The following is a 24,680-nucleotide window of genomic DNA, read 5'->3' on the forward strand; positions in this document are numbered from 1 at the left end:
TAGCATTAGATATGATCTGAGGCCAAAAGCTGTTTATCTTATTGGATATTGATTCAACACTTGGCCGTATTGGCTAAGACATTTTATTGGAATCTATGATATTCAGCTGTGATCACAGTTTGATTCAGAAACAACTGATTAAACACGTGTTAAGGGTTAAATATCAAAGTACAAAAAAAATATCTGAAGGACAAACCTAAATGTCTAATCTGTTTCTGCTGAAAACATCCTGAAAGAAGCTTTCAGCTCTTTATTAGCTTAGAGCTGCACACATTACCACAGATGTACGGATTTTACGAGTTCTGGATTGAATTATGTTTCCCAAAACATTTTTCAATTTTTTTGTGGTATGGATGAAAGAGAAGCCCTTCGGGTTAGTAGAGGGATTTTTAAAGAAAACGGTGGGCTTTGTTTTAACTGAACAAATACCTTTTACAGATAAAAGGTGGTACAGTATTTTTGTAGGAAAGCATACTAACAAACATAGTATCTTTACAATAAAAAGCATATAAAATGAACAGAAACAAACAAAAAATAAATGTCAGCGAGTAACGACAGAAAAGGATCAAACTTTCTTTGCTTTAACAGGTTCAAATACTACTTTAGATTTCAATCTAGCTGAAAATGAAGCATTTAAAAGGCACAATGTCCAATTTTTCCTTTTGCATCTTTTATTAAAGACGGACGCATAGTGTCAGGAGGTCCAAAGCACCCAAACCAAGCTGTTTTACACCTGCTGCTTGTAAGAAAACACATTGCTGCGCTCATTTACAGCACAGAATTGTAGAAGATGGTTCATACTTGCTGGGTCCTTCAGCTTAGCTCTCAGTGTATTAATCTCAGTGCTCCCCTCCACTAGTTAGAACTGAAGAAGCCTCTTGGATGAGAGGCGAAACGTCTTCTAGGAAACTTCAATCCAGTTGCCTAAACGTAGCTTTTTCAAGCTTGACTATGACCTAGGTGACTGAGAATCTTCACAGATATATAGCTTAGCTCCCTTTATGTATTATTATTTATATCATCACTAAGACTTAGTTCTCACTGCATGTCTTGATTCTCATTTATGACGGTTATTCACATTACTTTTAACACGGTTAGTGTTTCCAAACTAACCAGCATTCGTAAAAGAACAGGAACAGGTGTCGACACACCAAGCATGTTTAGGTCCAGGAAACATGGAAGAAGTTTTAAGAATCAAAAGAAAACCATCTATTGTGTCTGAGGGGGTGCTTAGCATCTTTCTTCTCCACTCTTAAGCCAAGGCATAAATTGCAATCCAATGTATTGGAGCAGATTACCAGATGCTGGGTAACCGCCTCATGCAGTCCTCTTTTTGCAGCATGTACATTAATCTGTACAACCTGTACCTTCCAATCTGGCCCACTCCATCTACTAGAGGCCCAACATCTGGCTGCCCTCCCACTGAGCGGTGCAGTCTCAGCTGCCGTCCACCATGCTAACTGCTATCACTTCTGGGTGCTGCTCATGTCAAGTTGTGACAAACTGATGGATGGTGATGTTAAAGTCGTATCAAATGCGCTTTGCTTTTTTCTCACTGGAGTCAATGAAAAAAAAAAAAAAAAAAAAAGTCTGACTCAGAATCACATCTGGAGGAGGCTTAAATATGACTTTAAAAATATATAAAACTGATAAGAGCCACATTTGTTTTCAGATGGAACAGGGCCTTATTCATTTATAGAATAGCTAATAAACGTGATAAATTATGTAAAACTTCAAAAAATTAATCAGAAGAATAACTTGATGGGTGCTTTGAATCCAAAAAAAATCAAAACATATGGAAATACTCTTCATCTTTACTGAGAATTTGCAATCCCCACAGACTGCAGTCTTTATCTGAGGCTAAGTAGGAAACATTGCAGACTGTGCCTTTAAACGTCTCAAAGGAAAACCTACAAATCCCTCCCGTTACTTCTTCTCAGTCTTCAGTGTTTGCAAAAAACTCCAAAGATCCTTGACCACCTGAGGAAGGTGAGAGGAGAGAAAAAGAATTAGAAATAATTCAATCACATTTACTACAACAACAGGATTTTTGCGCTTCTTGCCTGTGGGAACGCCATGCTTGGATGGGAATGCTGGGGAACAACGAGGGCTTGGGTGGGGGCAGCTCTACATACCAGAGTATATGACTAGGTGCTCCAGGTCTGACAGATCTCAGCCTTGGCTGTTGAAACCAAAGCACTTCCACAGATGTTTCTACACACTGGGAACAACAAGCTCTCCCAGACCCGACTCCACCCCCTCTTTCTGCCTCGTCCACCCAGCCCTCCGTCGCTCAAAAGGCTTCCACCTGCTCCCTTAACTACGATTTTCACATTCTGACACAGCCACAGAGAACAACAGAGCGTTTACACAGTGTGTTTAGAGGGATCAGTATCCAAGAGAGCGGCTCTCTAACTCATCATCCCAAAACCCCACAACAACCTTAAGCTTATTGCAACCAATAAATTTGTTCCTGCTCTTGAGGTGGCAGGAACGAGAACATTTTTATTTAACTTCCAATTATTCAAACTTCTAAAGGACCTCAGCTGCCAAACTCAAGATTCTACATACAAAAAAACAAAACAAAACAAAAAAAACACAACGGTATGGGGTAGGGTGAATGTCAATAAAACATATGTGTAGGATTCCAAATTTGCAAATGTCAATAAACCTAAATTAAGGAATCAATAAAGGTAACAAAATTTTAAGATTTGTAAGTTTCCTTGTCAGCTCCTTAGTACACGAGACACTAAATGCTCCATCCGTTAGAAAATATGATTGGAAGTTTTGAAACACTGATACAAAGTTACAACTTTGCCCAAATATAGCACCACTTACACTAACATGTGAATCCGATACGTGTCGCTTTCAGACCAAGCTTGGATCAGTTAACTGTGCCGAGCTTGGTTCCTTACGACCATTTACACATTGCGTTAGCACGGTTCCTCGCCTCCTAGTGACGATCTACGGTACTACTGCTCTCTCTTTTCTCTGAATTTACTTGACAGAGCTTCAGGGAAGTAGATACGACAAAAGATAGTCTAATCAGGGCTTACAGACGCAGGAAACAACAGACGCTGATGATTACAGAGGCTGACTGTAAGGAGCGCTTGTCCGCCGGTGTGCTCTTTGTTATCTGAGAACCGAGCCTCAACTGAACCAAGCCCTACTGTTGAACTACGTATTACTAGATTTAAAATGGTTCGGTTGTGTCTGGCGTGGTCCGGTTCAGTTTGTGTGCCATTTACATTCAACAGTTATCTTGGTTCACGTGCTTGGACCGATCTCAGCCCAGTTTAAGAGGGGTAGTCGCATTTGTACTTAATGGGGCAAATGAGTACAAATGATCAGAAATGTATGAGTACAAATCTATGACAACTGATGAAGCTGTTACTGTCCTTACGAGTTGACTGCAACCTACCCGAAGACGGTTCAGCAACCAGCATTAAACAAGCAAAAGGCAAAAACAAAACCATCAGATTACTCAGTGTGGTTACAAGTTGTTGGGATTTTAAATAATAAAATTATTTCTGACGCAGCTTAAAGGGGAAGGAAAAACATTCTTACACTGAAGGGCTGTTGTTGAGTTAAGTGAAAAGATATTTAGACTATGAAAAGTTGCTCTGCTGAGTGGAGCCTTTTGTAGTTTCCTGTAAGTCATTTATCTAACCAGGATTAGAGTTTTATTGATGAGAACTTGTTTGATTAGATCAATGCCTCTCCTTGTTAAATTGGTGTGTCAGTATTTCAGTCTGTTAAAATCCAAACTGGTTGCATCCACAATGAGTAATTGTGGTTTGAGGGATACGCTTCTACTGGGCAATGATAGATCTGTCAGCGCCTTGTAAAAATGAAAACAGGAGCCTCAACCGGGTCTTTTCAAACATCACTAACTCTGAAACAATCAGATAAATCATGAATAATTGTTTATTAAAATAATTCAATATTCAATTTCACCTGGTTTTTCTGTAAAACAAATCTTCTTTAAGGAACATTTTGCTATCTGATTATGAATTAATAAATTAGTTAGTTGCAACCCTAAACATCTGAGATCTCATTTCAGGACAGACCAACGCAGGCACAAGCCAGTCATAATATAAAAAAGAAATGTCACTGAATAAAAGCTTTCCTTGTGATAATCAAACACGTGAGCTGAAACAGCCTTGAAGAGCTTAAGATTGGTGTTCAAAGCCGCACAGAAGCATCTAACAGGTTTTCCAAAATTGCTTCTTCCTTTCTCTTCAGTCCCATTGGATGGAAAGTGTCTGTTGCCACAGATTCCCAATCCAGTTTAGATATGGACTTTTGAAAAGCCATTTAAACATTATTATTCTTTATGATTCTCTGACTATTTAGAGACAATGTCCTGAAGGAGAGCCTTGAAGCTTTTGGCTATTTCTTAAGGATTGCATTTAGCTCCAATCATCATTATCAACTCCAACTAGTTTCCCTTAGCTTGCCACCACATCATTAAGATGCCTCCACCACGTTTTACAGGAAGGAAGGTATGACCATAGCATTGTATTCCATATTCTATCCATGTCTTTATTTGGCTTATGGAAAAAACTAAACAGGGACTTCATCTTTAATTTCCTTTCAGACCTTATTAATTCAAAGCAGGCTGCATTTTTTCATTAGTTCTATTTTTTTTTTCATTCAAAATTGTCCTTTTTAAAAATTAGCTACATCTCACAGTAAACCCATGCATTCGTCATTCCATTGGAGGGGGATCCACCACTTGCTTGCGGTAGCGTTGCTAAGCAACAGCATAATAGGTGTGAATTTGATACTAGGTTTACTACAGTGGTGGCCTGCTAAGTCCAAAGTGAAGTATACCCTCAGCATTTGGGTCGGACCAAGGCCGGTTTGTGTTTCTACCTGGCGCAAACTGGATCAAGGTCTGTTTTAGAGGTGGACCGAGACCATTTTAAAAAAGTGGATCTTGGTCCAGTTGTTTGGTCCATACCAGAGTTTGTTGGTCTTTATTTAAAACATGCTCAGACGGTGGGGACCAAAGGGGTCTATTCAAGTCGGCCAAAAGTGACAGTTGTGAGTATACTCTGCAGTTATTTCAAAAATACGAAAACAAAGAAAAAGGCCCTGCTGTAATATGAACAATGCATCGGTCTGTAGTGGTGAGGAAAGAACTGACTCAAAAAGGTTAAGCTTTGAATTTAACAGTTGGCTTGCATATCGGCCTCACCTTATTGCCTTCATATTTGGGTATGGATTGAAAAAAACAGGATCTCAAATAGAGAGAAGTAGCTGAGGTGGCTCATGCATCTCTGGTGTTCCACCGGGAGGGGGCCCAGGGAACCCAGCATGTGGAGCTATGCCTCTTAGCTGGTGAGGAGGAGTTACAGGATGAACCTTGACCTCCTGAGCCACCGTTGCTGAGGACATCATCTCTCTTACGCAGTGACGAGTAAGAGAAAGTGGACAAGTAGGAGTATTTAGGAGTTACATTTCAGTAAAACACTTTGTGCATTTAACCATATCTGCAAACAGCCAGGCTTTAAATGACAGGCCTTTACTTAATGAGATGTTTTTATAAATTATTTTATATTTCTTTTTATTCTAGTGAAGCATTTTGCGATGTAAAAAGCTACTTATTTACAACAGATTGCCATCTATGGTTGCAATTTGAAGAAATACAGAAAAGGTTTAAGGGGCAGAGGTGTTTTCTAAACAACGCCACAGCATTACAATCTGATACACTGAGTGTATTATAGGATTAAATCAAGTTAAAGTGCAGGGAAATTGTGTTTTTCATCCCACAGACAGCATAAAAAAAGATTACAGCTCCTTGAATAGTAGCATTCAGATAAAACCAGTCCCCTCATTAGAGCTACTAAGACTGAAAACAGAATATTAGTTGGAGCCAACTTCTCTTGACAGCTCTACTCCATTCAATCTCATAAAAGCTCATAGAAACAGCATGAACTTATTTTGAAAAGACCTCACTCTCAATGATACTTCAAGGCTATAATAAGATTTGTGTACAAGTGACTTTGTGCATAGATACACAACACTGATATCTGTTTTTAATCTGACATCAAAAACCTTCCCTTGGCTTATGAAGCTGAGGCATTGATATTTATAAAGTGCTGGTTTGATATCAGACACAAAAACAATAATTGTGGTGATGATGAGAAGAACGACCTCAGATTCTGAGCATTAAGAAAGCTTGATTTCACAGGTAACCTTTAATTACCTTTTTGTCGGTGACTTTGTAAGATGTCCTTACGAAATTCTCAAACTTCTGCTCCGTCTTCGGTAGTGGCTTCCCCTAAAGAAGACATATCTGCTAGGTCATAACTTAAAAAGCCAAAGAGGAGAGATAATAGGCAAAAGAAGAAGGCCTACCTCCTTGGCTGCTGATGATAACTTGTTCTTAATTTCAGGCAGAGTTAAAGTTTTAGAAGGACCGGCCTGGGGTTTGTCTTTTCCAGGAGTCTGAAAAAAAACATGTCAGTTAGATAAGAAAGGCTGGTTGTTACGTTACATGGGGAGCAACACACCAATCAGCAGGCAGAGTTTGTGCTGGATCAGCTGTTTATCAAATGTACCAACAATAAAAACAGCAAATATTGCTGTGTAACACACAAAAACATCTGTTTTAACTCTAGGCTTTTATTTATACTAGTGAACAGAATAGGATAGAATACCTTTATTCTCTGTCAGTCAAGTTTAACTGTTAAATTACTACAAAATTCATGTTTTATACTTTTTAGAAAGAAAGAGAATGGGCCAAAATCAGCATAAAAAGGTTGGACCTCAAAGGAAACAGAGAATAAGTAACAGTGCATAAAAGCCTGATCTGTGCTGATAAATGTAACAAAGACGGTATAAAAAAAAGGATAGCATAATACATCAAATGTGGTAAAAAATAAGACTAATTTCATTCCATGCCTACATACAATTACCAAGCTTTTATAATGAAGGGAATGTCTTTGTTCCTCTGTTTGGTTGGCATCTGTCTCTACCCGATCTGTACTGGAAGCCCGATACATACCATCAGCTGATTTGCACGTGAGTAATCAATCAAAATCCTGTAGTTTTGTTTTTATTTAACTAAAGTTGTGATTCAGATTCTATATTTATTTCCTTTGCACTAAAGAATTATCACTACCTAAAGGGGTGAGGTGATACAGTTAGTGTCTCTTTGTTGTTCAATGTAATGTGACCAAAAATTAGTACCTCTGTGATTTAAAAAATTTGTTTTCTAAAATTGCAATTATATTGAAATTTCAATTAATTGACCAGTTCTACATTACTTTAATGTTTTTTGTGACATGTTCCCAACAATCCCTATCCTGCTGACCAATGAGCTGTTCTTTCTATGAGCCTCTTTGTGACCTGATTAATCTGGGTCTGTTTTTACAGGCTGGGCTTTGCTTTGCAGCTGGAAGACGATGAAAGCTTCCAGCCAAACTGCATGTTCTCTTTTCTAATATTGCATCAGGTAATAATTAAGTTCTTATCTTTAAAAATCTCTCTCTGTTGAAGGAAAAATGTAGTGATAAAACAAAAAAATTGATTTACAGTTCATGTACTTTTGTCATGTCAAATCACTTATTTCTGTTAACCAGGCATAAATGATCCACAGACTGAAAAGACCAGCAGCTTTTCTGTATCTTTCAGCTACATTAGAAGTGCTTCTTCCCAACTAGATCACTCCCCTGTGTTTGGGAGGATGACAGCAGAGCTAAGAGCAGCACTTTAAGGCCTGTGGGTGTGTGAAGTTCTGGACAGCTAAAGGCCCAGAGGTCCTCAATTAGTAAGCGTCTCACTGTGACACTCACACACACCATATGGTTGGACTGTACCTTAAACAAGACACAGAGCTTGCCTGCGCATGTAAAACCAGTTCGGAATCCTGTGAAATTGCAGGGTTTCATTGATTGGAAGCGACGGCAACAGATGCAGAGTTCAGGGTGACCATTTATACAGCAAATCACACAACAAAACACATCCATACGTGCAATTAGCATATCCCTGGATTCCTGCTATGCTGTGATTCTGGCTTTTAGAGTCAAAAATCCTTCACCAAAATGTTTTGTGCCTAACGACTGCTCTTTTACGGTTTTCATGCTGGAATTCCTATTAACCTGTTACCTACGCTTTCAATCTATTAGTCATTACCTCTCAACAGAATGCCACTTCAAAGCATCGAGTAAACATGGTAATATTTCGTGTTACTAGAAAGATCTGGCGGGGACTTGCTGCTTTTCATGTCCTAATAATAAACACCTGATGCGTAACTGACAGGGAATGTCCTTTCATTTTATTCTAATTGTTTAAAAAAAAAACTCTTGAGGCAAAATCTTATGGCTGGGACTTAAAATAAAACACAGATGCAATAATTAAAAAAAACAGTCTACCTCTAGTTAAAAAAATGCAACAATCTGTCCCTTAAAAAAATCGGCTTTTTTACAGCCCAGATCAAAGGTGTAAATGACCTTTGACACAAACACACCACACTTCACTTAAAAAAAAAAAAAACATGCAGACATATGTTACTGGCTCCAGGCCAAACAAATGCACCACATATTTATTATTTACGGGCAGCTCTCTACTTCCAAAGGACAGCTGTGGACCTGAAACAGCTGATAAACACTCGAAGCCGGCAAGCTTTTTCATCTGGGCCAGACGCTGATTACAGATGGCACAAGACATGGAACTTAATCACAAGCACGCCATCATTTGATGCAATCTCTGGTCTTCAATCCAGTGCAAGCACATGGTTGTGACAAATTTGCTCATCAAGTCTGTCCAGGGATGGTAATTGTCATTTTTCTCTCAGAATGTGTTGATTGGAGAAAGACTCACATCATAAAAAACTTTCTTTTAATCACAAATGATTGCATACTGATGTCAAAAATTGAGTTCTTACTTTTAAAATGTGTTTGTTTTTTTTTTGGCACTTGGCATTACTGTTGTTTTAACACAGGGTTTTAATTATAATTATGTGTACTCAAATGAAATAGAAAAAGTATTGAACACAATAGAAATCATGGAAAGCCAAGACACCAGTCAAAATCGTTCAGTAATTATAAAGCAATACTGCCCCTTGTCAGTGTAAATTAATATCAGCTAGTTCTGTCCCAAATAATGGCCTAGATGTCTCTGGTATTACAGAGAAAAAAAATTCATGATGGGTAAAAGTAAAGAACTTTCTCAGGAACTTAGCAACCTTATTGCAAAACATAATGATGGCATTAGTTAGAGCTAAACTTCTGAATATTCCACTGAGCATTGTTGGGGCCATATTGCGTAAGTGGAAAGAACTAGGTCTGCAACTAATGCTTATTTTGCAACTCGATTAATCTGACGATTATTTTTTCGATTAATAATTCAACAGCAAAAGGTTCCTTTCAGAAGACCTTTTACCAAATTTAATCAGGTAAAACAAAAACTTTTCCGCTTGAGGAGTTCATATTAACAGTTTTTTTTTTTTTTTTTTTTTTTATGCAAAATGTTTATGTTTTACAATCTTGGAATAATTATTGCTCTAAGTCGGTTGCTCTGTCAGCTAAAGGCATGTTTTAAAGTCTTTATACTTCAGTTAACAATTAATCAATTGCTAAATTAGTTGATGATTAATTACGATTAATCCGATTAAGTGCTTCAGCTCTAGAAAGAAAATAATTTATATAGTATAATTTATATATATAGATCATTTTCATCATGGGTACACTTTAAATATGATAGACAAAATGAGAAAAAGAATCAGGAAATAATATGTAGGGTTTTTAAAGAATTTATTTAGAAATTATGGTTTACAAAAAAATGTTTTGCTACCAACAAAAAAAGTAAGATATCTGGCTCTCTTGGACCTGTAAGAACTTTTATAAGAAGCTCTTCTGTCCTCCACTCATCACTTTTAATGGCACCTGTTTGTTTGTTATCTGTATAAAAGACATCTGTCCACAGCCTCAAACGGTCAGACTCCAAACTCAACCTTGGCCAAGACAAAAGAGCTGCTGAAGGACACCTGAAAGAAAATTGCAGACCTGCACCAGGCTGGGAAGAGTGAATCCACTATAGGCAAACAGGCTGGTGTGAAAAAGACGACTGGGAGAGTATCAGGAGGTCAATTGAGACCAAGAAAGAGCTTTCTGGCACAAACTGTATGTTTGGAGGAAGAGGAATGCTGAAGAAAGTCATACCTACTATGAAGCATAGTGGTGGAAATATCTTGGAAAGGACAGAACAGCTAATAGACTTAAGGGCTGGTTATACAGGGTTCCTACAGCATAAGGCAAGTTAAATTCAAGACTTTTTAATGCCACTTGAAATAAAAATTTAGGACCAAATTCACAAGAAACAAAAGAAAAACCCGCTTGCGACAACTTAACCCAAAGGTTTTTTTTTACATAAACCACTGCACCAATGTTTTAAATTTTGAAAAGCTTCCCATACAGGAAGAAAGCTAAAAACACACAAATGACAGATCTATTTTAACAATTATTTAACTGAATTCATAAACTTTGTTTTAGCAGGGAACAAAACAAATCAGTTTTAAAGCCACAACATAACCAGTGCTAAGTCTTTTTTGCAGCTATTTTTCTTTGTATCGTTTTCTTAATATGTTTGATTTGGTGATAAGAGGAAGCGTTGCAGGGACCGGCTGTTTCTCGGTAACTCGATGTTGACGCTTTGTGTTTCACGCTTCGCATGTGACTCCACTGCCTTAATTCCCATCGTTCCGTTCTTGCATGACTTCTTGCACAAAATACACTGTGCCTCATGTATGTTCCCTGGTACTGGTTTTAGCCATGGAGAAAACTCTTGGCTGGATAACCAATTTTTGTTACATTTACACTTGCTCATATTTTCCAGACAAAAAGTAAATGGTATATCTCCCAAATGTCGCGGCCGCAACAACGCTTTTATTGGTTCAACTATCGGAATGGAACCAATAATTGCGAGCCATTGTTTTTTTTTTTATAAAAAAGTCAATTTTTATGTTTTATTTAGATTACAAAAATAAATCATAATAAAAAGAATCCTATTTATGATGTTTTAAAAATTAAGACCTACGAAAGACTGATTTAATTCAATTAAGGCCTTAGTTTTATTTTGAAGAATTCAATGCCTTTTAAGACTTTTTAAGGACCCGCGGGAACCCTGTTATACTCCTGCAGCAATGTGTCGCAGTGAGCTCGATGCAGACATTTTTGATTTATGCCCAGTATTGAAGCGTGGTCTGTGCTATAAGCTGTGGGTCTAGATATGGGCAAGGCAGTAAGGAAGTGGGGGCGAGTTTGTCCGACAACAGAGGGACATGATGGCAAAAAATAGCGGGGATCAAAGTGGAAAAAGGGTACCAGCGTTTTCACGCAACTTCACAAGTTGTTTTCCGCAATTTCGGTCATAAAAACAAAACAAGCCGACCTCCTGTCTGCTGCACTATCTGGGGTCAGCTACAATTTGGGAGAAGTACAGCAGAGTGTCTGCAGAGGGGGCGGGGACTTCTTTTGTTCACTGCGACACCTACGCAGACAGCCTAGTTTCGACGTATAAATCAGCCATTAGACTTAACTTTATTTATCCCTTGGGATTACTTCTTTAGGGAAATTCTTGTTGCAGTAACTTATATGTAGTACCAAAGGCACCGTTAAAGCAAGATGCCATTAACGATAACCATACAATATAAAAAGAGTGCATGTCATACAAAAGAGCATTAAAGATATAACAGTATCTGCATTGTAGACAGCTAAGGAAAGACGACACAGTAGTTGACTTGGACTATAGCACGTGCACTGCAGAGATGTACTGACCTTATAAATAAGTAAAAACAATTTACATAGACTACACCTCCTCTTCCCCCCAAGTGAGGAGTTGTAAAGCTTGATGGCTTGAGCAACAAGCAAGAGTTCAGCAGTCTGTTGGTCCTGCATTTGGGGAGGAGCAATCTCCCACTGAACAGGGTCCTTTGAGTGGTGAAGACAGTGTACAGAGAGTGGCTGGCATTGTCCATAATGTCCAGCAGTTTGTTTAGTGTCTTTGTCTCTGCCTGCGTCCCCAGAGACTCCAGCTTCTTGCCAATCACAAAGGTGGCTCGCCTAACCAGTTTGTCCAGTCTGGAGGTGTCCTTCTTGGATGTGCTGCTCCCCCAGCACACCACGGTGTAGAAGACGACACTTCTTACCACACATAATGTGTTAAGGGAAGAATGAACATGGCCATGTATGGTGAGACTTTAAGTTAAAACCTCCTTCCATCAGTGAGAGCGTTGGAGATGGAACGTGGCTGGGTCTTCCAGCACACACCAAAGGGGCAAGGAAGGGGTGACTCCATTAAAGGAATTCAAGGCCCTAGAGTGGCCTTGCCTTGTTCCAGACCTCAAACTCAAAGAACATTTATACAAGGGGTTGAAAGTCTGTGTTGCCGGTCAACAGCCCAAGAACATTACTGCTCTAGAGGAGACCTGCTTGGAGGAATTGACCAAGTACCAGCTACTGAGAGTAAACCTGAGTAAGACTTGTCCCTGCCAACAATGGTTTGGCAACATAGTATGAGAAGTAACTTTTTATATTACGAAATACTTTCAGCAATACAAGTTCTTTAAAAATACTACAACCCAGTTTTCCAGATTATTTTTATCTGATTTTGTCATAGTTAAAGTATACCTAAGATGGAAATTATAGACTTCTGATCCTTCTAAGTAAGTAAATTTGTTAACAACTTGTTAGTTGTTAACAAGAATTTTCCCTACTGTAGACGCAAATCCCAAAAGGCTTTAATTGCAGCAAAAGGTCTTGAAGTGAGACTGAATACAGATGCAAGCATACATAATCCATTTACTTAAGCTGGTGAATTCTGAAGTAAACTAGCTGCCCTGGATTTTATTTAAGCGTGTTGAGTAAACAATGATTGCTAAATGGACATGGAAACCAGATCTTGAAGTTTTTTGTTTCGTTTAAGATCTTGAACAGTCTGGACTGCTTTTTGCTGGTATGTCACATAAACCTATTAAACTGCATTAATGTTTATTACTAATGCATCAAAAAATGCAGCTGACTTGAATGGGCATTGATATTTTAAGGCTTTGCATATGCAAATTTATAAGTTTACCATTGAAACACAGGAGAAGCATACTGTGAAAGAAATACATAATGCACCTGCTACAAGTGCATGTCAATCATTTGCTGGAACAATGACTCACTCCCTTCTGGGATAAGGCTAAGTGAAGTGATTAGCAACTTTACGACCATGACGTGTGCTTGAAGGCATCAGCTTCTCAAAACCCACAAAAGACCAGCTGTAAGATTAGGTTGCCTCAAATCAACAGAACTCGAGTTAGCTGGTTCTCATGCTGAGCTGGTTTCACAGGAAAGGTGCCGCTACATGCTGAGCTGTGAGAGGCGAGAACTGCGTTGCTGGCAACAGATCTGAAAAGCCAATCTAATGACCAGTCACCTGCATTTAGGGAGAAAAAAAAACAGACACCCACGCCCGCTTCCTTGCTCCTCAGGGGCATCTGGAAGCACAAGCTGCACCAGACATCAAACACGGGTAATGAGAGCAATTGGGAGAGGGTGTGTCCAGGAAGTGAGGGGTGTGAAGAGGTTGTAGAGCAAGAACGCTTGTGAAGTAGTCGAGAGGGGATAAGGGTTCTAAAAGCACTGCAAAATGAAGACGGCAGGAAAGTTTTGGCAAGTTAGGTCACAAATCGGCCAAAGACTCCGAAAGTTGGGAAAATAAAGGTGTGCAAAGTTAGCTTCCCTCACCCCTATGGCAGGAATCTCACTTTGGCCTCAGGGGTTTAGTAACAGTGTGCCTGAGCATTTATCATGACAACAAACCCAAAATCATCTTGCACAAACTCTGAAAACACATCAGTTTCTTTTTGTGCAACAAGTGTGCATGCAAGCTAAAGATGTTGCATATTTCTTCTTAGGTGCCTTATCAAAGACACAGCTATGTGTTATGATGTGTTATGTGTTGGCATCGGCATGGCAACGCATAAAATTTTATCTAAACAGTCTCTGTCCAAGTCTTTTTTTCTCCCTCCACTGTAACATGACTGGTGAAATGTTTTAACAAGCAGGAAAATCTTAATTTGTTTTTGCTGATGTGCATGTGAGCTGAAGAGGGGTAAAGAGCATGAAAGGTGGCTGTGACCCAACACAGCGGGGTCAAGCCAAGGGGTCACAGGTTTAAATCTTGCCCGGGGAAACTAACTTGTTTAGAGGTCATGTGTGTTTGCTCAAACAGAGACAAAGTTCAAGCTTTTTGTTTGAAGAAGAGGATGTCTGAGACATTCTATCCAAGAAATTAACTATCAGGTTGAACTAATTGCAACGTGCATTTATCACATTCCTCTCTTTTGTAATGGAAAGGCCAGCCAAGTTTTTCTTTTCTTTTTCTTTTTTTGTTGCACTCTGCATTCTTTAAAACTTGAATCTGAGTAATTTTTAACCCAATAATGCAAACATTAAATTTTTATTTTTACCATAAATGATTTTGTGGAAAAAAGGGCCCTGATGCATTTATATGCACAAAATTACACCTGTAAAGAAGACCTAGTAAAATATATTAAATATGACATACTGTTTTTCTTTAATTCTGAAATACTTTGAAACTAGGGGTGTTATTGGAAGACAGGGTAAGACCTGTAATACTGTAATATGTACATTTTAATGGAAAAAAAATCAAGATCAGTGTAATAACAACAAATGCTCGCTTACCCTAATATGTTAAAAAAAAAAACATTAGAGGACCAATGCTGAAACAGACATGCTTTACTTTCTTAGATTATTAACTGTACTTTTTAACTTTTCAAAATGCTTTTAAACTTTTTTGCTTTATTAACTTTTAAAATTTTCAATTAGTTTTTTCACTTTTTTATTTAGCTTTATATCTTTCTAACTTAACGTAACCTTTTCAACTTAATTCACAGCAGGTAACATATTATACAAGGGCTCATTTAATTGGTCAAATGCCAAAATGACTATAAAAGTCTTGCGCTTCCAGACCTCACTGAGGGACGCGGGGGACTCCATTTTTAAGGGGTACGGCAAAAGAAAATGCAGCATAAAAAAACATCCAACTGTGTTTGAAAGCCAACTCCTTGCTCTTTCCTCCAGTGTTGGTGTTTTATGGTGAAGATGTACCATCTTCCAATATACAAGATAATTCAGTCTGATTAAAATCCCACATTATCCCGAGCAGCTTCACATAGGTATAGTAGAATGACTGGACATCAGTTGTTTGACATGAACTTAGTGATTTTGGAGTTCTTTGGTTGATGGCGACGTCTAGGAAGTCTGGGAGTAGACATTAGCCCCCTCGAATGTTCAATGAGGAAAATGACATAGGGTAGAATGGCTAGTTGTAGAGAGGAGCAGCAGTGGGTGAGGATGCCCCCCCACATTCCTGAGTTTTGTATAGAAACACCTAGCCAGCAAGTGGTGAAATAAAAGTCAATAACTTTGCTATCGGTGTACAATAAACTTGCAGGCACATAAAGCCACTTTCATGTAACAAGGTATGCGTAGGGTATTTATTTCAACTGCTATTAAAACCTTACTTTATGCAGTACAGTCAAAAACTGCTAGATGCCCAAAGGCGCAACAATCTTGTGCATATAGTACTTTCTTTTTTTTTTTTTTTACGGAATTGTCTTCATACTGAAGACTGTAAAAGCTAAACAAAAAAAAACAATGAACATTTTATTTTGAGTGAATCCTGTATTATGGTTCCAGGTTTCAATTTATCGTACTACTGAATTGGTGCATTTACGATTACTGCTTCATTAGAGACCAAAAAACACGCAAGAAACAAGAAAGGTTCCAGTTTTTAACTGCTTTTCTATTTCAAGCATTACACATTTATTTAAAAATGTAATGTAAAATAGATTATACAGACAGGGTAGTTTCGTATATGAAAGCCAAATCGATATCTCTTGTAATTAGTATTTTTTTTTTAGTGCTAAAGAAAAATAGGTTTTTATTCATAGGTAAATTATTAATTTTACAGCCAGGAAGGGTTACCCTACATGTTAGACTGACTTGGCCCAACAACACAGCATGTGTGGTGCAAAGTAGGACTGAAACTACTGAATGTGACATGCAGCCAAATAAGGAGTTTGTGAAGGAAAACATGCAACTTATTCTACTTGCTTTACTTTTTATTCGACTTCAACAAAAAAGTTGCAAAGCTATTCAATTTGCATTAAGGGTTTTCTCAGTTTTAAAATTATTACCATTGCGATAGTAATCCTACTAGAGCTGCAAATATGGGCACAAAAAATGGTTTCTGTAAAGCATGATTTCAATATTCATCACAAAATGCTATTTAGTCACAACTATATTCTTCTAAATATTGAATCATTTAACTAGGTATACTCTTTGTCTCACTGAATTTAAAAGTGTTTATTATTTTTTGTACCTTTCATAAAATATTGAAAGTTTTTTATTGCTAAAATCTAGATCACATCATAATATCCCAAATTTACACAACAGGGTGGTGGGCCTATCTGAAAGAAATGAAAAGGCTTATTTTTAATCCCAGTCTGCAGCTGTTTGTTTGGTGTCAAATATTATTAAAACCCGCACATCAACTCTATTGCCTTGATATAACGCTGATGCCTTTTATTCAGGAAACAGGTGTGGTCTGATCAAACACCAGTAGATCTTAAGCTAATCCTAGTGTAAACCACTGAAATGCTAAGCTGGTGTTTTAAATGTCTCCTTTAAATAAACTCAAGAATACAAAAATTTGTTTTCCTGTTTTTTCTTCCAAGCATAGATTATTGTTTGTTCCTATACTGTAACAAACGTTTAATTACATACAACAAAAATGTCAAATACAGTAACTGTAAATTGTTTGCAGCCAAAATTAAAGAAAGAAAATAAAAGACAATGGAGCTTTTTCATACCTTATTCTGGGGTTTTGCTGCAGATGCGGAGGATTTTTCTGCAGGTCCATTTTGCTTCACAGGCATCTTGTTGGATTTTTTAGGCGTAGACTCTGGACTCTAGAAAAACAAACATCTCAAGTAACACATCTTGCAGACATCTTGGATCTTAAACCTGCTAACGTTTGCCAACGCTTTCCCCAAATGACCATGATGAAAAAAAACAGATATGAAAGGCGATGTTACGAGGAAAAACTGGACGCTGAGGCTGTAATCTCGAACAGTAGCTGTCTTTTTTTTTTTATAACGGTCAGAAGTACTTTACCTTCTACATTATCTACCATTCCTCCTTACATATCATTGCATGATTTAACTGAATTATACAGACTGATTATAAACATTCTTAAGGCAAACAACATAAATTGGCATGTAAGCAAATATAAAGGCTTGTTTGCATTTGCTAATCTTGCACTTTTGTCAGGACCTAAGTACTGCATTTTCCCTCATTCCTTCCTTGAAAGATCACACTCACGTCAAATCTGTAGATTTAAACATTCCACAAATAAACTTTCAGACAGGAGCTCAGTTAGTAGCTATGCAGAAAATTTGCGAAAGCAGATTAAAACAGAACAGATAACACTTTGTATGCTCTCTGTGATCAGCTACTTAGTAACTCAATAACCCATCATTGTTCTCGGCTATACAGGCCTTCCAGTCAGGTTTACACTGCTGTGTAATTACCTTGTAACAGCCAAGGCAAGTACCTGCATTTCCTAAGCACCAACCGCTGTCTGCCAATTACATGTGTTCACCTCAGAGCAGACTAGTGTAATTCCCTGCAATGACTGATTTGCTAGGAGGCAACAAAAATATTTAAAGGGCAGAATCTCACGCTGGAATTGGCTAAATGAAGAACTTATTTCTATTAATTTTTTACATTCAAGTTTAGATATTTGCAGCAAATGGAGAGAAGAATATTGTCTAGATGGCTGGTTAGTTATCTGTAATCTCAGAGCAACCAAAAAGGGCACAAGCTGGAGGTTAGGCCAGAAACAAAATAATCAAATTAATCGTGTTTAACTGGTTATTTAAATAATCGTCAACTAATTTAGTAGTCCATAAAACATTAAGGGTAGTATACAGACTTTAACACATGCCATTAGCTAAAAGAGAAATCCACCCACAGCAGAAATTATGCCAATATTGTAAAAAAAAATAATATAAAGTTTTGTCATTTTAGATGAAAATAAAAATGTCTCAGTATGTTCCTCCCTGTACGCAATAGGGGTGGAACGATTCACAAAATCCACGGTTCGGTTCGATTCATGGTTTCTGGTCACGGTTTTCGTGGATCATTTCCGTATGTTTTGCTGCTTTGAATTTAATCATCTGGCGCATGCTCTCTAACCTGACAACAGCCAGATGCATGCATCTGGCTGTTGTCAGGTTACATGCTCTCTACCATCTCCAAGGAACTCAGAGGGGAGCAGACGAAGCCACAGTGGGGGCTGTAGGCTTTGCTTTGAGCAGCCGGTCTGGAGCGCAGCGGGGGTTGCTGACGGAGTATGAGGGATTTCGGGGTTAGCATGACATGTTGCTGTTAGCATAAACAAAACGTGTTGCACAATGCTTGCACACTGTTGCACTTTTATCCACAACTTTCTTTCCGCCGTCATCGTAGGTCACTCTAAATGCAAAGCGCTCCCATAAAGCAGACCTATAAAGTGCTGCTGGGGCGTCTTCCAACTCCTGTTCTTTCCCACTCGCCATACCCACACAATTCTCCACAACAACTGATTTTTTTCCCTGCTACACCCGGCTAAGCTGCTTCGCTTCTTCTTCTTCTTGTTTACTACTGGCGGTTGGCTTTGGTCGCAGTACCGCCACCTTCTGCTCTGGAGTGTAATCGCTTCCTCTATGAGAAAAAGGAGCAGCGCATGAACCGAACGAAACACACGCGAACCGAACCGAGACAGTCGAACCGAACGATTCTGACGGTTTTCATAAATTGTCCCATCCCTAGTACGCAAGTGTCATAGTTGTAGTTCCACCCGGTTTAAATTGGATTAAAGCATTGTTTGCTATCCGATTATTAATCCATGAGTTGAAAAAATAAGCTAGAGATGAATCAATTAGCAATTAGGCTGATCTTTTAGTTTTTGCAAATGGATCTAGGTCTGGGTGATATGGCGTAAAAATAAAATCTTTCTTTTTAATACAAAATCTGATTAATTGTTCCTTTCTTCTCCATTTATTTTCATGATGACCAAAGTCATTAATTACCTTAAAAAAAATTTTTTCTTCTTATCATCCCTTCTGGGCGTTAACCTGAATACTGAATACAAGCTGAAACATGTTTTATTTGTACACGTTCAACCTCATTCAGTCAGAGGGCAGATCCAGTGCAACTAATTGAGAAGTCAGCTAATTAGTAATAAGAGTTTGTCTCTTAGGGTGATGAAAATGAGACACATGAGCACTACATCTGCAGCTCTTATCCCTCTACCAAATATTCTGGCCATAACGGTGGTGTGTATAGCACCCTTATTGATTCCAACACCACACTACATGAGGAAGTAGAAAACACAGCTTTCCAACTTTTTTAAAGCCTCCCTGTGTCATCCAAGAGTGACAGTAATTTCACAATCTGTTAATCGTAGTAATGTTTATTGGCTGAATTACAAAATGTTGCTTGATATTTACTTTTGCCATCACTCAGCAGTAGGAGCTGATGTTCATTCACCGTGTTTTTCCTGTTGATCTGTTAAGGTTTTAGATGTTTATTAGAGAACGTAGGCAAACATTTCAAAGTGTGGATAGGTAAAAAAACACAAAAAAAACACTCAATCTCTAACAAAGCTGTTTTCAATCTATCATCAGAATAATGAAGAAGATATGACAAACCTGTTAACCTATTAAAAAACATTTTCCCATATAAACAGATGATTCAAGATCAGCATTCAATCCAGAAATGGAGAAGAGGCCCATGCTAACTCAAGAGAAGCTAAAGATATTCGAAGCTTGGGGGAAATCACCTTTAAAAAAAGCTTAATATGAGAAGCCATGTTTGAAGTACGCCTTTCACATTTCCTGGTCAAGGTACACAATACTCAATGTATCAGAAAACCATCGCTGTACTAGGCCCTGATATCGACACCAATGGGGAACGTTGTGGTGCTAGAATCAGGCAGTGGGGATGATGGACGGTTAATCTATTAGGGGCTGAAACGCAGAAAGAGAAAACTGAAAACAAGCCAAACCTGGAGGAACAATCGTTAAAGGCGGCATTAGCCTTGAGACTATGGCAGAGGTTCCCCTGTAAGCAAGAAAAGGGAGCTAAACATGCAAAAGTCCAATGGAATGGCCTAGCCAAAGTACAGATTTAAATCCAACTGAAAATCTGAGACTTATTAACTAAGTCCTCTATCCAGTCTGACAAAGCAGGAGCGATTTCAAAAACAGAAACAGGCCAGAAATCTAGTTATTAATTGTGGAAAGATGGTTCAGACACCCATTAAAACCTACAGCTAGAACTGTTGCAAAACTGGGCAGATAAAGTAGGGATTCCACGTTGTTAAAAAAAAATTAAGACAAAACTTTTGTATTGGTTAAAAAAAAAGGTCTTTAGAAACAGTTAGGATAACAATTTAGAATGGTAATTTAGGTCTTATCATTCGATATAACTAAAACCCACATAGCATCCAAAACAGCAGTAGATCTTATCTAAAAGGATGGAATAATAACTTCAAATGAAAAATCAGTACCAATTATAATTCGTTTAAGTATTTCTAAAAAAACATTTAGGCTACGTTCACTCTACAGGTCTAAATGCTCAATTCCTTAATTTTTTGTCAGTTCCAACTTTTTTTGGAGTGGCTGTTCACAAGACCGTCTCAAATCGTGTCTCTGAAGTGACCCGCATGTGCAGAAGAACAATACAAGACGTGTCAGAAGTCTGTGTCTGAGGATGGATTTAAAGCTGCTAAGCAGAAGAAGTAGCCGGATGACACAGCAGACGAGGAGAAAGAGAGCTGAAGTATTTATTATGGCTTTTGGTGGGGCTGTGAAAGCAACATCTCTGAGGAAAAATGAGTGGCTGCAGCATTGTAGTTAAGTGACCTGTGACGGTATGACCCCCCCTCAAGTTTCTACAATTCAAACTGTACGACAAAACTGCATGGTTTAAAAGTTCACAGCTCACGATGCATGTTCTTACACTGTGCAGCCCAACGCTCTGATGCGACCTTACAATGGCAGACTGAATTTCCAACATGTTTGATTTTCTCCTGACCTTACGATTCCTGATCAGCAAGTGGTCGTGAGAGGCCCCTTATTACCCCCTGCACACAACACAATGCATGATCAGGCTTAAAGTCGCCCGATCGAAAAATTCTCGCAAGACTCAATAATCGGCCCGAAAGGGTCAAAAAAATCGTACAGTGCATGCCCGGCTTAAGCCAATCAGAGACTCTAGTAGCTTCCTTCAAAGCAAATTAAACCAAAACATTTGATCAAAGATATTTAAATAGAAAGAAATCCATTTTTTAAAACAATGCAGAGCTTCTTGATGTCCTTCCTGATACCCAGTTCTGTATATCACTGACTGTGTTGAAGTTTGACAAAAAAAGAAAAACATTTTCACTGAAACAGCTGAACAAAAGAATAATTGCTCCCAGCCTGCCTACTTTGAAGTCATTAATAAAGGGGATGCGGTAACTATGGAGCTAAGGATAGGGGGGGCATTAGGACGTGGATCAGACGACAACAGAACAGATCAACAGGTGACAGAAATGCTCAGCTGTCATCTGACCCTGAGGCAAGGATCGGTGCTCACGTCGCAGGTATGTGCATCTGCCTCGCTTTGATCTTTCGCCTGGCACGGTTTGCACGCGGAAGGCGTGCTTAAGAAAAAAAAAATTACAAACAGACACTGAGGTAAAAACCGAGGCAGATACACACATGCTCCCACACACTTGTAAGCGATTGTGGTAACACGCAAAACAAGCGTTCAAAGGCAAACGCCAGGTGCAAAGCTGAAATGGCATGAGAAACGATAAAAAGGAGCAATCATATTAACAGTGGGATGACAGAGGGACAAAGATATGCAGTGCCTTAGAAAAAAAGGGGTCAGGGATGTTTCCCATAACTGAGCAGTGTGTGTGTTTAAAAGCAAACAGTTTGTGCTTTTCAGCTTAAACTACACGTGTATTCTTGATGTGCATCGGTGCATAAACACACCTTTAAATGCGCGGCTCTATAGTTCGAACCTTTAAGAAAGAAAGGCCGTGTTTGTGTGAGCAGCACAGTGTTGTTGGTGAAGGGTGAGAATCTGTGCAGATTACAGAGGAGAAATCCGATCATTACACCGCACAAACCCTGTATTTTACTCTCTGAAAACAGGTGGGTACGTGAGCGCACAGGATGAAAAAGTTCCAGGTTTTTGTCTGATGCAAAGAGCTGGACGGTCAGCGGGTGCAGGGAAAGGCTGGGCTTTGCTGAAATGAGATGCCGATGCACATAGTCTGTAGAAAAGGCTGAAAGATGTGGAAGAGAAAGGCGGGGAGAGACAGCAGCACCAGAGAGAAATTCCTTCTACAAAAAAATAACTTTGGCCATGCATTTAGCTAGCCTGACACCTACTGGACAATAAAGGAATCACAAAATCCTTCTATGAAGTTTTTAGATATAGACGCAGACAGACATAGATGGTTACTGCATAAGCTTCCAGATGATACACTGGAAAAACCATCTAGAAATAAGAAAAAATGTCTTAAATTAGGTGTATTTATCCTTAATTTGAGTAGGTAAATGAGATAGTTTGCCAATGGAATGAGTATTTTTACTCTTAAGATAAGATAATTAGATAAAATGCACCAAAATAAGACAATGCAATTGTGTTTCTTTTATTTAAGTGTAAATTGTCTTGTTCCATTGGCAAAATGTCTCGTTTACCTCCTCAATCCGAGGCCAATGCACGTATAAAAAAAAAAAAAAAAGACTTTTCTCTGGCATTTCTATCTAAAGATGTATAAACGACTGTTGTAATTATGTGAGGTCTTACCAACAAAACGCTTAACATTTACAAATTATCTAGCAAAGAAATAAATAAAACAAACCAAATAAAAATGTGATCCAAAACTATTTTGATTTGGACTCAACTTTATTTCTCTTTCAGGGAAATTCTGGTTCAAGTAGATTATATAGGGTAAAAAGAGTTAAAGCAAGATGCCATTAAAGATAAAAAAATACAGTAGACAATATAAAGAGTGTATATAGTTCATATATATTTGTCAAGGTAGTCTACATGTCTTTATGCTGTATTACATTTTAAAATACAGCATTTTAGGTTCAAGTTCTACAGATGAACAACAGTGTTTGGATACTAAACTAGATTTAACTTGAAAGAGAAAAAAATGTCTTTCACATTAATCAACTTAATATGATGACTTTTTATTGTGTCTGTGAACATATTTGCTTCACTGTACCATTAAATTGCCCTTAGGGGACCAAAAAATAGTTTAATTGAAATGAATTTACATGAAAGATCTTAGTCTTTCGTTGTTTCTGAAAGCTAAGTCAACTTTATTATTTATATTGTTTATTTAGTTAATAGAACACTTATGAAAATGTTCATAATAAAATAATCATACTATTGGGTTTCACATAAACCTTTTAACACAGGGTTGATACAGGAATGAGTAACTCTAATTTAATTTAATGCTCTTTAATGCTATTAGAAATCATTTTGATGCGATCAACAAGTACCCATGACTATATATATATATATATATATATATATATATATAGAAATTTCCTGTATTTTTAATGTAGATAAAAATCTTCCCTTTCAATGGATTGAATCTGTACTAAAAGGATTGATAAGTTTTTTAGGAGACTTAATTATACGAGAATATTAGTGGATTTATTTGATGGCAGAAAAACAGTCAGGAAAAACTAAAAATGGTATTAAAATCGGAAAATAAAACCTAGAAATATATATTTTATATCTTTAAACCTAGTATAGCAGCCTACAGCCAAAACAAAGCATTATTTAGGATTGATGCGCTATGTTAGACAAGCATCTTAACAAAGTCCCAGTGCTATGTTTACATCCACATGATTTTCATGGTGATGTACTTTAAATGATCTTTTTGAATGTTCGATTTTTAGAGTCTAAACTATTTTTTAACAAACATTTTAATGAATCTTAAAAACAAGAAGTGAATACAAGGTAAATTTGCTCTTATCGCTAAAATCTTACACATGCCTCTCAAATCCGCTGCTGTAAAAATGTCCAAAAGCTGTACCGTATATTGATTACTTATTCTTTGGGTAATGGCACAGTATTTATATTTGTAAATACACAGTACAGTACTGTATTTGATTCTGTTTCTTTTTTAACTGGCACTTATTCTGTTATTTTTATAAACCTTTAAGGTCCACATTTGTGTGAACACTTTTGCTGTAATGGTTTAGCTGCTGTAATGCCACTGTTTCCCCAGTGTGGGACAATAAAGGGATTTTCTTTTCTATTCCATTCTACATATCTAATTCAATATAACATCTAATGAAGTTCCTAAAAGCTGGTTAAACGTCTGGGATGGTTCTGGGTGGATATTTGTCGTTTTTCCAGAAAGAAGTGGTAAGTTTCCTAGTTTTAAAAATATATTCCTCACATTTTCAAAAAGTTAAAGTCAGTACTTGAGGCAGATCTTTTTTAATTTAACCATTTCAAAATCAGTATTAATGTGCATTAGAGATCGTTGTCCTGTTTTTTGTTTATTTTATTTTTTTTATTTTTTGGGGGGGT

At 37.8% G+C, this 24,680-nt stretch overlaps 1 protein-coding gene across 1 annotated transcript in view; it reads right to left on the bottom strand.

Moving 5' to 3' along the window:
• Window positions 1-392: 392 nt before the first annotated feature.
• Window positions 393-24,680, bottom strand: part of LOC107089180 (nucleophosmin-like) — a 28,783-nt gene continuing 4,495 nt past the window's right edge. Inside the window, exons 8-11 of the mRNA XM_015381821.1 lie at window positions 16,892-16,990; window positions 6,367-6,456; window positions 6,215-6,289; window positions 393-1,980 (exon numbers count right to left, since the gene is read on the bottom strand). Of these exons, the coding sequence (XP_015237307.1) occupies window positions 1,927-1,980; window positions 6,215-6,289; window positions 6,367-6,456; window positions 16,892-16,990 (318 nt within the window). The 3' untranslated portion in view covers window positions 393-1,926. The remainder of the gene's footprint in view (window positions 1,981-6,214; window positions 6,290-6,366; window positions 6,457-16,891; window positions 16,991-24,680) is intronic.

The sequence above is a fragment of the Cyprinodon variegatus genome, unplaced genomic scaffold (genome assembly GCF_000732505.1).
Source record: "Cyprinodon variegatus isolate N-32 unplaced genomic scaffold, C_variegatus-1.0 Scaffold242, whole genome shotgun sequence".
Taxonomy (NCBI): Eukaryota; Metazoa; Chordata; class Actinopteri; order Cyprinodontiformes; family Cyprinodontidae; genus Cyprinodon; species Cyprinodon variegatus.